A 13007-nucleotide genomic window follows, 5' to 3' on the forward strand; every position below is an offset into this window, starting at 1 on the left:
ATAATCTGAAGAGCAAGCTAATGAGATCCCATCAGTGGGATCTTTGCTTGATAGAAGTAAAATAATAACACCTGGTCCAGCTGGAGAACCTTTTTCCTGTTTACCAATAACATTTAAACATACATTTCTTCCTGAACATCAGTATTTACCTTGCATTTTCATGAACAACTACTGATTGTTGTTACCATGCTATCCTCTTGGTTGAAAAGAGGACACTGACTCTTGCTGCGTGATAACGCATCTAGACTGAAGTATGTACGGTGAAGCCTACATACAGGCTAATTACTAACACATCTCTGTTATGGGAGAATCATTTACCCTTCTGCTGTGCATTTCCCCTCAGGAGAAAGTTTACCACAGTTTCCTGGTCCATTCAGGTCAGTTCCAGGATCAATAAGGCTTATTATTAGAAGATCCAAGATCATTAGGGAGGGTTATTATTAGGAGTGTTACAGGGAAGGAAGCAATGAGGTTCAAAAGGCAGAGCACAGGGGTGGCTGGGGAAGAAGAGACAGTGTGGGTGTTACTTACCCACTGATGTCTTTACCGAACTGTCAAATGACAGACTAAGGTGGAGACTGGGCTTTCATTGCTCTCACAGCTTCTTTAGATCAAAGGGTGAGGAAATAGGCTGGTACGTTTGTGTGTGGTATTTATATTGTGGTATTTATATATATATATATATGTATGTATAGTGTGTATACTATACAGCACTGTGTGTAGTATACAGGCAGTCCCCCATTCCTGCTGAAAACCATCCCAAGGAGGGTATGCATTTGCTCGTTTTGGTGAGCATAGGGCCTCTGCAAGGAAGAGCTTTCACCCTGGTGGTTTTTGTCCTTTATCATGTTGATTTCCTTTCTAGGAAAGAGACCTTTTTTCAGTGGCAGTTTAGCCACTGAGGGACAGACCTCTTCCTGGGCTCACTCTTTCCAAGGTTGGGGTCTGATGTGCTTTCCACAGCCGAAAGGCTCAGAGGAAGACAAGCAGAATGCATTTACAGAAGCTGGAGGAAAGTAACTGGAAGTTCTTGGGAAGGTCTCTCCTAATATAACTACAGGAGCTCATTGCCACAAGAGGGTGCTTGCAAGCTCATCACTGGCCGTCTCTTCAGAGAGCTTCACAGTGAAAATGTGCTGGAGCCTTTAAAATGTTGTTTCTAGAAAAGACAGATTAGATACAATGATAGATTACCACCAATCAGAAGGTTGTACGTTTATCTTTTAGCCAAATCGAAATGTATTGCTTACAAAGGTTTTGTGAGTCATTAATTTTGGAGAGCTCTCCTAAAAAAACCTGTGCATTCAAACATTCTGCTTAGCCTCTTGCAGCAGATCTAAGCTGCAGTCAGCCTGTGTCTGACAGAATGTAACAGAAAGGAAAATATATCTATTAAACAAACAGAGAGGAGCTGAATCGTATGCCTTAAAGCCAAAGGGATTACTTTTTGATAGTTTTGCCAGTGCACAAAATGCATTTCACGTAATTTCTGAGTACACTACCAAATATGTTTTTAAAATGCTGCAAACTCTCCTTTCTATTCTTAAACAGTGTGAATATATGTATATATTTAGAGACCAGAAGTTAGCAGTAGCATCTGTCAGGCCCAGGACTTGGAGTTCACAACTAAACTGGTGTCTGAATGTTCCTAAACGTCTGATGTGGTGCGAGAATGCACTGGATACAAGTCACATCAGGTTTGGGTTATGCTGTTAGGTGATCCGTCTTTGACTATCGTTTTTGCTAGCTTTTAGGGGTTTTGCCTTTCTGAAATTTAGGGGTTTTGCCTTTCTGAAAAAACCCCCACCAAAACCCAAAAACCTTAAACAAAATGTTTCACTGATATAATTGATAGGAAGACTATTATTGTAACATTGGATTTTGAAGTAATTGGCAACTGAGAGATTCTCCAAAATAGTGCACATAAAATTATTTCCACAAAAGGTATAGTTTGAGCCTTATAATAAACTCACTTTCAGTGGTTCCCAAACCCGCTGCAGCTTCGTGCAGCAACTGGCCAGAGCAGCAGGTGCTCCCAGCCTCATATGTTCACAGGAGGAAGCTTTGCTGTTTTAAATTTATCGCTAGCTGGAAACACCTGTTCCAAGCCAGGCGTAGTAATGTGTTGTTCATTTAAGGATCCGGAAATACATTATCATTGTTCACAGGGTGGTTTACAGCCTTTGGAAGCCTTGCTGAACATTGCATATCAAGCCAGTGAAAGACAAAGAAATGAAATGAAAAGCAGTTTACCATTTGCTGGAGCAGGATCCTGATGTCAGTGGGAGTCTGTCACGTTACCCCCCCACCCCCGCTCTCTGCAGTTAGTGGTTTGGATTGCTAATGTTTAGGGCACCTTAAAGTGCAGACATGGGATTTGTGGTAGAAATGCCTTCAGGGTTTATGTCAGAATCCCCCCCTTAAAGTTCAGTGCGTCATTTATATTGTTTTCGGAAGCCAGACCTCTCACTTCTTTCTTATTAATATCAATTCCCTTACTTTTAAGCCATAGCAAAGTGACCCGCATCTAGCACAGATATCAAGAAGCAGGCACAGCAAAGAGGGATGTATAAATTTGGCTGCCATGTGTCATGTGTTATTACTGTCAACACTATCAAAACCTAGCACTAACATTTGACAGTATTAACACTGATTAGTGTGTGCTATGCAAACAGGAAAGCTAGGATTAGTAGGGCTGCATTATTTGTCAGAGATCATCACTATTTAGTAGTTGTACGTAACATGACAGTCTAAATCAACTGAAAATATGAAATTCAACCTGATAAAAATTGTGTTATTTCCCCTACCATCTTCTCACAGTATTTTCTGTCCTTTACAGCCAGGGTCCCTGTAAACAGAATACAGAACGCAGAACCCTTCCCTGAAAATGGAATCCTGGGCTGAAGTGCAGCGTTACTGAACCCTGACATAACTTCCTTTTAACATGCACATTATGATGATAAGCTCCACTAGGTGACCCATCAGTTCATTTTAGGTTTATCTTATCTTTATTAATATTTCCTTAAAGTTTCCTCACATGTTCCTTTTCTAAAGTTATACCTTGTTTACTCCTGCTGTGACCAGAGATCTCACATACATTGCAAAGCTCAATTTTGGACTGATTGGACTATATCGAATGTTACTTCTGTTTCAATTGTGAGAAAATGATGCCAGTTTCCTTCTTTCCATATAAATGTTTTCATTCTGTACATTGCTTTGTTGCACAACAGTCTGCTGCTGCTAGCAAAGGCCTTCTCCTACCTGATCTAACTTCAGACTAAGTACTTTCCTAGTGTAGTCTCACCGGCTGTTACTGCAAAATAGTACATTATTTTAACAAAATTAATCTTGAGCATGAATGTGTATACCTGCTAACATCCTGAGCAAATATATTTTAAAACATATATATGTATTTAAATGGGATCGCATTAGATTTCCTAATTCAAGTGCCTTAATGTTAGAATATGCCCGAGCTAGCTAGCTGTAGCGGCTACTAGCTCTTGTTCACATGTTCGGGTCTTCCGTTCTTTGTTTCAAGCTGAGGTGCAGAGAGGAAAGAACAAAAAAAGATTTTTCTTGTGCTACGTCCTGTTGCTGCTGTTTTCAGAAGTATCACCAAGTGTCATCTTAACTCACAGTAGGACAGCTGGCAGTGCAGCCCACGCCCCCTGCAACTCAGGCGGGACGGTGTGCCTCAGCTCGTATCATTTTGCAGGGCTGTTTCCACTGCTAGGTGTAATCCTGGGTGTTTCTGCTTCTGTCCGCCTTCTGCAGTGGAAAGGGTGGCTGGAAGGATGTGATACAGCGAAGAACAAAGCTTATATCACTAGTGATGCTGAAACCAATTCAGACAATATACATGTTAGTAAATAGGGAAAGTCACACTGATTTTATTACTTTTTCTTGTCTGATTTATTACACAAGTGGCACTCGTTTGCCTTGTTGTGTAATGAAAGCTTTTGCAGGCATAGTAAAATGAACTTTCCTGGGACTATTTTTAGAGGTGATCATGGAGATTTGGATTAGAATAGATTAAGGACTTCTGCGGAGATAATACGTATACTAAGCCATACCTTTACTTAAAGACATGTGACCTGACTGATACAAGAGGCATTTACAAAATAAGTGAAGTCGAACATATCCCACAAAATGGAGGGGGAAAATGGTGTGTGATCATCTGCATGTCCGCAACCTGGTCTGTGTTTTTAGCTAGCAGCGTGCAATTCACGCTGGGAAATGAATCTGTGAGCACTCATAATGCTGTGAAGCGAAGGTGGCAATTTTGTGCCTTCAATATTGAGACACTGGAAGGGGCAGTGCCATTTAAGCTTGCTTTTGGACTCAAGGTTGTGCTTCAGGCAGAAAATCCCTCTGCAAAGGAGGCAGAGTTTTGCATGCTGCTGCTCGTCCCCTGCTAGAATGCTCTTTTGCACTTATCTGATCATTTTCCCTGGCAAAATCAGCATCTCCCCCCCTTGCTCCTCTCCAGGTACACGGGATTTTGTCCAAGCAACAGTTAGACAAAAGCCATTTAAATTCCCAGCTCCTTTTTTTTTGTTGTTGCTTTCCTGATATAGATTTGTATGTGACTAAGCTGTTGCAGCCCTTTCTCTAAAAGGTCATCCTAAATTATATTGTGTTGATAATATTAAAGCTTATGTGCTTGATGGATTTCTATAGCACATAAGCACCACTTCTCATGGGACTGATGACCTGAATAATTACCTCATCTCAGTTGCTGTTGATCTAATCAGCTAAACCAATTATAATGTAAGCTCAAGCCGTTTATGAAAGTTTCTGAAATTGCTTTAGGCAGACTGGAAGGTTTTGTGCATTATACATAGAATCATTCAGGTTGGAAAAGACCTTTGAGATCAAGACCAACTGTTAACCCAGGGCTGCCAAGTCCATCACTAAACCATGTCCCTGAGCACCACATCTATGCACTTTTTGAACACCTCCAGGGATGGTGACTCAACCACCTCCCTGGGCAGCCTGTTCCAACGCTTGACCACCCTTTTGGTGAAGAAATTTTTCCTAATATCCAATCTAAACCTCCCTCGGTGAAATTTGAGGCTGTTTACTCTTGTCCTGTTACTTATTATCTGGGAGAAGAGACTGACCCCCACCTGCCCACAGCCTCCTGTCATGGAGCTGTAGAGAGCAGTAAGGTCCCCCCTGAGCTCCTCTTCTCCAGACTAAACAGCCCCAGTTCCCTCAGCCGCTCCTCACAAGTCTTGTGCTTTAAACCCTTCACCAGCTTTGTTGCCCTTCTCTGGACACGCTCCAGCACCTCTGTGTCCCTCTTGCAGTGAGGGGCCAATTATTAGAATATACAGTATAATACATAATATAACATATAACATACTAATACATAAACTAGTATATAGCAGATAGTGATGTTCAGCACTACATTTTGCTCTTTTTTAATAGAATGTATATTTAGAATCTCTGTTAATCCAAGTTTCACGGAGTTGCAGATTTTTTAGTGGAGATTGGAATTGCCCTCAAATAATCCTGGGAGATTTATTTTGAAATGCTTAACCTGATTTTTTTTTCTCTTTTTCTTTGTATGTGAATTATGTTATAGTGAGTGATAGTTATAGATAGTTCTAGCGTTTCAAATCACAGATATAGGGTATATAGGATATACCCTAAGTTGATTGAACAGGCTTTTTAGCTCTCTAAATATGTACATTAATTTTTTTACCATGTCCCCACCTTTCTATATTTTGTGGTAGACAAGTTATTGTGGTTCAGTCAACTTTGTTTTGGAGTCTCTGATGTGACAGTTGAGACTGAATTACATGCATTACTGAATGCATGGCTTATATAATTATTTATAACATGTTCATAGTATGTCCCAAGTCTCCCTTCTTGGAATGCGCCTAATGTAAAGCTATTGAACAGTGTTACATATCTATGTATATATTAAAGATAGTATTTATAGGTTCATCAAGAGTCGCAAACAACTGAAAGTGACTTAGTTTCAAAAACTGCAATTAATTGAGAAATGTAAAAGTTTCACTGGAAATCACTTTGATGGCACCTTTTTAAAATGAATCCTGTCTCTGTATAATAATAAGTTGTGTGTAACGTATAATATTAAATATATGAATTATTATTTTAGTAACTCAACAAGAAAAATTTAAACACAACTTTGTATTCCTTTATGTTTTATCATTCTTCCATTTGTCTTACTCATAATATTCTTTCTGTAATATCTTTTAAACTTGGACATAATTTTCATAGTTCTCCCTACATATGATTATGGATTACAATGCATCATTATCTCATTTAATTCAATTACATGCAGTTTTAATCATTGCTGTTAAACCAACCTTGCAGAATTGTCATTAATACTTACAGATGCATGCAAAGCAAACAGGACGGTTGTTTACCGTGATGCTTATGAAAAGCAATATGTAACGTCAATGTAGTCTTTTGCCAGACCCATTTTTTGTCTGGGATAATAGGCGAAAAGCTATAATAAGCTGTTTTAATTCTCAGCATCTTGGTGAGAAATAAGTTGCCTGAAGATTTTTTTTTAAAAGCTAAAATAATTGAATGCTATATGTGATTTGCTTTGCTGTTCAGTTTGAGTTCATTATTGATCCTCTAGTATTTCTTGTGATCTCTATTATCTGTAATGATCTAGTGTGCAAATAGCCTTACATCTGTAACTTTGTTATAACATCTGATTTATCAAATTTTCTCCTGAGATATCCATGATCTCACTTAATCAGTTGCATTGTTGTGTCATTAGCCAACACAGCTGAGCAAAGCAGAGTTTATTTTTTGTAGTGGCAGCACTATTCCAGTCTTACATGGAATCAAAGGCGCATGGAGAATTATCAGTTTAAAAGGAATCAAAAGTTTCCCGTGACTATTTCATTCTATTTCAAACATGCAATTTCAAGTTTATGCTTTTGTGAGAAATTTTAATACAATACTTTTAGTCTGATCACAGAGGAGCAGTATGAAACTTACAATTTGTAAACACTGCTTGAGGAAGATGTTGCAACATCTGATTAACTTCAGGTTGTCTCATGCCTGAAACGCTCATTTATGTGCTCTGGGATGAAATTAAGAAAATTAGTTATACTTCATTTAGATTATAGGGAAAAAAGTAATTTATCCTAGACTGACTGTGTTTTCATATGTTCTCAATAAAGTACTGTTAATTTTGCACTGTCACTTCAAAACAAAGGGGAATTTTTCAAAACTATGCTAGTTAGATAGAAATAAAAGATGTCAGTGTAGAAAAACTGTGGGAAAGCTCTGTGAAATGCCAAATATTCCACAGAGGAAAGACAGAGCCCTCAACAGTTGGAAATATTGTGGCTTCTACTTGGAAAAAAACCTGTTAGTGAGCTGAAATTCAACCCCCCCCTTATGTGGAAAAAATTGATCGTAAAGGTTAATGCAGCTGATGTGATGGATGACTCATGCTTTCTCTTTGACATGCAAAGTCTGTATGTAATATTTGAAAAGTGAAACAGGATCTGTTTCAAACCTCATTTCATGTTTAAGGTCTCTTCTGCACAGAGGATCAAAGCAGATTTTTTTGCCTGTTCTGTTTCATTGGTCTGCGAGAATGATGGGCAGCAACTCCGGCTGCCGATCGGGAGAGAGCAGGTCTTAGCGAACACAGCAATCCTTGTGAAACAGGGATACGGTGCTTGCATGCTGTGACATGTGTACAGTTATTCCTTCAGAGAATTGATTATTATTATATATTAACGGGAATAGTTTGAGTATTTACTAGGGTTTAAAATAAGTGGTGGTTGAGGACATGTGAAAGGGATGAGAGCGAAAAGCATGCTGTTGAAGGAGAAAGGTTGAAGACTTAGGGAGAGGACATGCATTTCAGGATTACCAATCCAAAATCAATCAATATTATTGATCATTATTAATTTAATATTGCATTATTAATCATTAATAATTTAAGAATTATCAATCTAGTCTCCTAAAGCTTTCACATGTAGTGAATATGTCTAAGAATTGTTCTTACTGACAAAAGAATAGTAAGGCTCAATTTAAAAAATATACTTTTTTTTCTACATACACTGACCACTTCATAACTGTACCATGACCCTTTATATGAGGAGCAGAATAATTGATGTCTTGGTAGAACACTAATAAGATAAAATGTCATCTCTTTTTTGAAGATTACCAGATTACTCAGGTTCAGGATTTTCTAGCTAAAATTCGTTTATACTGCTTTATTTTTATCTTTTAAAAAAACATTAAGCACACAGCTGTATTCTCCTGAAGACTGCTGTGATACAGGCTACTGCTTTACTCATTACTTCAAAAGGCAGCTTGCTGAAAGCAATTTTGTATTAGTTATATTTATTAATTGAGATCGTTGAAAGATTTTCTAATATATTATGGCTGTGGATAATAGTGTTTATTGGCATATGAAGTTAAAGATTCTAGACTAATACTCATGTTGCAATTGATTGTGTGTTCTGGCTGATCCACTTGTACTAATTTTCAGCAAGCAGAATATAGACAGGGCCAGAAATGGATGCAAAGAGCAAAAAAATGGGGGGGAGCAACCTGAAACCACAAATTATCATGGTGTCACTGAACCAGGATTTGGGAAATAACTGTTGACTCCAGGGGTTTTTCGCAGTTTTCATTCTAAAGCTGTAGCCTCCTGCACCTCATTTCAGCATCTGATGCATTTGGAAGAATTATGCAAAGGAAAGCAGTCCCTCAGCAAGTTGTCTGTCTGACCCACCTCCCCATGAAGCACATGACTGCTGAGGGTAACCAGACAGCACCTGCATCAGCTTTACAGCCCTGGACGGTGCTGGGAACCATTTGGTTGTGAAGCGATTTGTTTTCATGTCCTCATGTGATTACTTGTTTTGCTTGTCAACTGGGGAGTGCTGGGCATGCTCTGTCAAAGACCAGGTTCTCACACTCTTATCTGATCCACTTTGGATCTGTACAACCATACTTCAAAAATTGTTTTCCATGCTACTTCATCATGTAATGCCTCAGAAAGCTCCTATTCTCTGTTGCCTTTCCTTATCGTTAAGTAAGCAGTCTTTGATAGCACCTTTAGAAAATAAATTTCAGAAAATGTTGATATCTAAGTAATTCTTCTGGTTGGTAAACTCAGAACGGTGAATGAGTTTCATTGATTTTGAGATCATTTGTGCCTTATGTCTGCTGAAATCAGAATGCCAGTGTGTGTCAGATGCGTTAGATCCTATCTGATGGAGGTACCCACTGAAAGTAGGACAGAAGTTCTTAAATACTGTATTGCAAAAGCCTCTTGCAAAAAAGAGCTGGTATTTGTTGTTTGTTACTGTTTGGTTTACTGTTTTACAATTTGTTTTTCTTTTAAAGAGAGCAAAAATTGAACTTTTTTTTAAAAAAGCATCTAGTAAATAAAAAAAATTGTCCTGTGAAAATATACTGTGAAAATATCCTTCAGATACTGAGTGATACAGTTTTTACTTTTTTCCATTAGAGGTAACAGCTACTTATTAACTTAGTTATTCTTATGGCTTTTTGAAAATAGCACTCTTACTAAAAAATGTCATTTTTTTCAGTGAACAACAGGATCCCCCTTCTTATTGTCAAGAATTTTAGGTCTCCAAAGAATTGTATACTTTGTTTTCCACCGCCATTATTAACTGACATTTTACTGCAATTTTGGGTGATGTTTTAAATCTGCAGAGGTTTTGGTGTTGTAAAGACCTATATCCTGGACATCAGGTAGAAAATGAAATTTTAAAGAAGTGAAATAATGCTCAAGTTCTTACCAAATGGACACTGAGACAATGTTCTTTAAAGCTAAGAATGATTACATTGTAGTAAAACTTGGATTAATCTGAATAATCCCACCAGGAGAGTACATACTTTTTGGTGAATGTATACGTGTGTATATATATATGTGTGTATATATATATATATATATATATATATATATGACTTCAAGCAGAATCCTCTGTACAATTTCAATAGAATGGTTTGAAGTACTACAAGTTCTTCACAAGGAAATGGAGATGCTCTTTATGAAGCAGTGGTGGGCGTCACTTCATACTGAGGACAAGAGTGAGTTGAGAATAAAAGAAACCAGAGTAATAATTTTAATGAAAGACGCAATTGAGAAATACCCTATGTAGCCTGTGAGCATCCCAAAGAGCTGGCATTGCCTCTGTATCTTAATGAAGCTGTTTGCCACCTAAGCCAGAAGGCCAATCCAGAACAACAATGAAACAGGACACTGAATTATTAACTAACTAGTTACGATGACAATAAATTAGAAGCTGCAGTTGTTGTCATTTGGCAAATGTCTCTGTCTCAGTAGTGTCCATGGGGAAAAGCAATAAAGAGAATGTTTAGGCAAGAGCCACTTAGAAAAATGAGGGCAGGGCAGGCCATTCAGTTTTCATAACCAGCTTCTCCTTCTTGCTAGTCTTTTGTGGTTATGAACTTGTTGCACGCCTGTGTGAGTGCGTTTTAGGCAGGCAGGGTTACCAGAGAGGATGAGATTTGTGCCTCTGCCCTATCTTTTCCAAAGTCAGATACTGATGCTGAGCTCAAGAAGACTGAGTCATGCACTGGCAGCGAAGAGGGAGCTCAGGGAGCCCTAGTTAATCTGCACCAGCCCCCTCTACACCCATCAGCCCCGTGCAGATGAACATCAGTAATTGCCCGAGTAATCCTGAAGACTGGAGATAATGGTTTTAATCCTAGTGGTCAAATGAGCAGCCAGGATTAAGTATGTTCCACTTAATTAATGACAAGTGTATTTTGCTGTATTTTAGGGAAGCTGTCAGTTTGCCACTGTGGAGTGACACACTGTCTGGGTACCAAGCAGAGTTACAAGGTTTAACTCCTGGCTTGGCTTCCTCCTGGAAGTTTTACAGCTTCCAGCTGTCATAAAACACATTAAACAAGAACTCTAAAAGCAATTTTATTTTATTTATGATTATAAAAACAAAGTCTAGTTCTAATGGGAAACCTGAAGCATTTAAAGATGGCAAGAGGCAGTATGAACACAATTCCTGCCTATCACTTCCCCTTCAGAGAACAAGTAGTCGTTTTTCAGAGAATTAATATTCACAGCAGGTCCGGTTCATCTTACCTGCCAGGTTCATTGTATTATACAATAAAATCTGATTTATTCTCATTTGGATATAGACTATATAACCATATAAGCATAAGCCATTTATAAACAGTTACTTTCCAAGTAGCATAATATAATACCTACTCTCTCAGGTATTTCTGAGGAATACCAAATGTTACTCGCCAAAGGGCAGAGATAAAAAGCAGTGTTTTGGATCTGAACATTGTGCCTGGAGCTAATCACTGGTTACGCTGACACCTTTTTAGTTCTTCAGTCTCGGGCGCGGGAGGGAAATACAAAAAGGAGGCTAGTATGCTTCCTCAGTGAACTTTTCTAAGTCTGGTAAACCTAACTCTCTCTTTATATTTTACTTACAGAATGGTCTTATCGTTGCCTGTTACCAAGGTTATGTGGATATTGTAATAGCCTTAGCACAATGCCCTCACCTTGATGTGAACTGGCAGGACAACGAAGGGAACACAGCTCTGATTACAGCTGCACAGGCAGGTAAGGCTCTTTGTCTCGCCTCTTACATACAGGGTCTTAGGAGGAGTGTGTGTTGTGGCTCTTATTTTTAGGATTTTTTCAAAACCCTAGAAGAAAGTAGCCTGCGCAAAATAATCCTGGCCAAGCCCACTCCCAAGTAAGTTTGTCATTACTTTCTTTGAAATAATTAATCTACAGTAATATTTATCCAATATATTAAGACAGGAAAAGCTATACATCTCTTTTAGATGCCGTTGACTATTTTAACTTAAAAATAAAGAAAATCTTGCCTAAGTGTGCACTACTATATTGCTTTGTTCCTTTAAGCTTATTTTCCTATGTTTGCTCTGGCAAGCAACCAGTCAACATCGTGGTCGTATAATGTGCTCTATTGGTGCTGGCAGCATCTCTTTTCTCATGTTTGTTGCACCTACCTCAGTGGGTCTGTGGTAAGTGCTGACTGTAGGAAAATGTATTCATTAAGAAATATCTTAGCTGCTAAGACATTCTTCAGCCACTCCATAGTTAAAAGCAAAAGCCCCTGTTACATAGTCTCAGCAGGTTTCAGTGTTTTCCAATGCTGTTTTTATAACAGATTGATAATATTGACATTGACCATGTTAATCCTGATGCAGACTGGAGTGAAAGCGGAGTTTATCCCCAGGTTTATTTTCATCCCACCCAGCATGGTAATATTCAGTGAACAAGTGTAACAGGTCACAAATGTGAGAGATGCTTCCAAAAGATTGACTGATTTCAAGTGTACAGTTAAAAAGCAATCGGTCGATTATTTCTGTTAAAACTGAAACACTGTGCTTTAACCTTTAAGGGAAGCTGTAGTTTTCTCTTACAAGTGTTAACAAAGTGCTAAAGCATGCAAATCAGGAAAAATTTGACCAAGGAAGCCATCACTTTGTAGTCTAGAAGTTATTCCAAAGGCTGCCTGACTCTGCACCCACAGTTTCCTTTGCATCCCTCAAACACGCTCTTCAAAGGCAATCAATTTACAAGGGAAGGCATATTGCTCTTTATCATGTCTTCTTACTGATGAAGCATATGGGATGTTCATGGGAGTTCATGGGACATAGTATTCCCTCCCAGACCCTGGCTGGTTGGAGGAAACAAATTTCCATTGGGCAATGTCAATGGACATTACCAAGCCATGTCTACAGAATGGAGCAGTTCAGTTTTGATGTTTGTTTAGTAATATTGCCACTAGACATTTCCAGGTAGTACCAGACTTTGTGTTGTACCAAAAAGTGAACTCTGCTAAAGAAGTTGCTGCGAGATAGGTCTTGAATACTGGAAGAATTGTGCCCACAGTAGTCACGTTCATAGCAAAGACATGAGCATAGTAACTTTCCAAAGAAAGTGGAGAAGTATCCAAAACTAACCTACTTTTATTTATCTGCCCTAATATAAATTT

General features: G+C 38.5%; 1 protein-coding gene across 1 annotated transcript in view; it reads left to right on the top strand.

Annotated features, from left to right (window-relative positions):
* Nucleotides 1–13007, top strand: part of ANKRD33B (ankyrin repeat domain 33B) — a 46573-nt gene that overhangs the window by 20448 nt on the left and 13118 nt on the right. The window contains exon 2 of the mRNA XM_055706197.1: nucleotides 11473–11602. Within this exon, the coding sequence (XP_055562172.1) occupies nucleotides 11473–11602 (130 nt within the window). The remainder of the gene's footprint in view (nucleotides 1–11472; nucleotides 11603–13007) is intronic.

The sequence above is a fragment of the Falco cherrug genome, chromosome 3, assembly GCF_023634085.1.
Source record: "Falco cherrug isolate bFalChe1 chromosome 3, bFalChe1.pri, whole genome shotgun sequence".
Classification (NCBI taxonomy): domain Eukaryota; kingdom Metazoa; phylum Chordata; class Aves; order Falconiformes; family Falconidae; genus Falco; species Falco cherrug.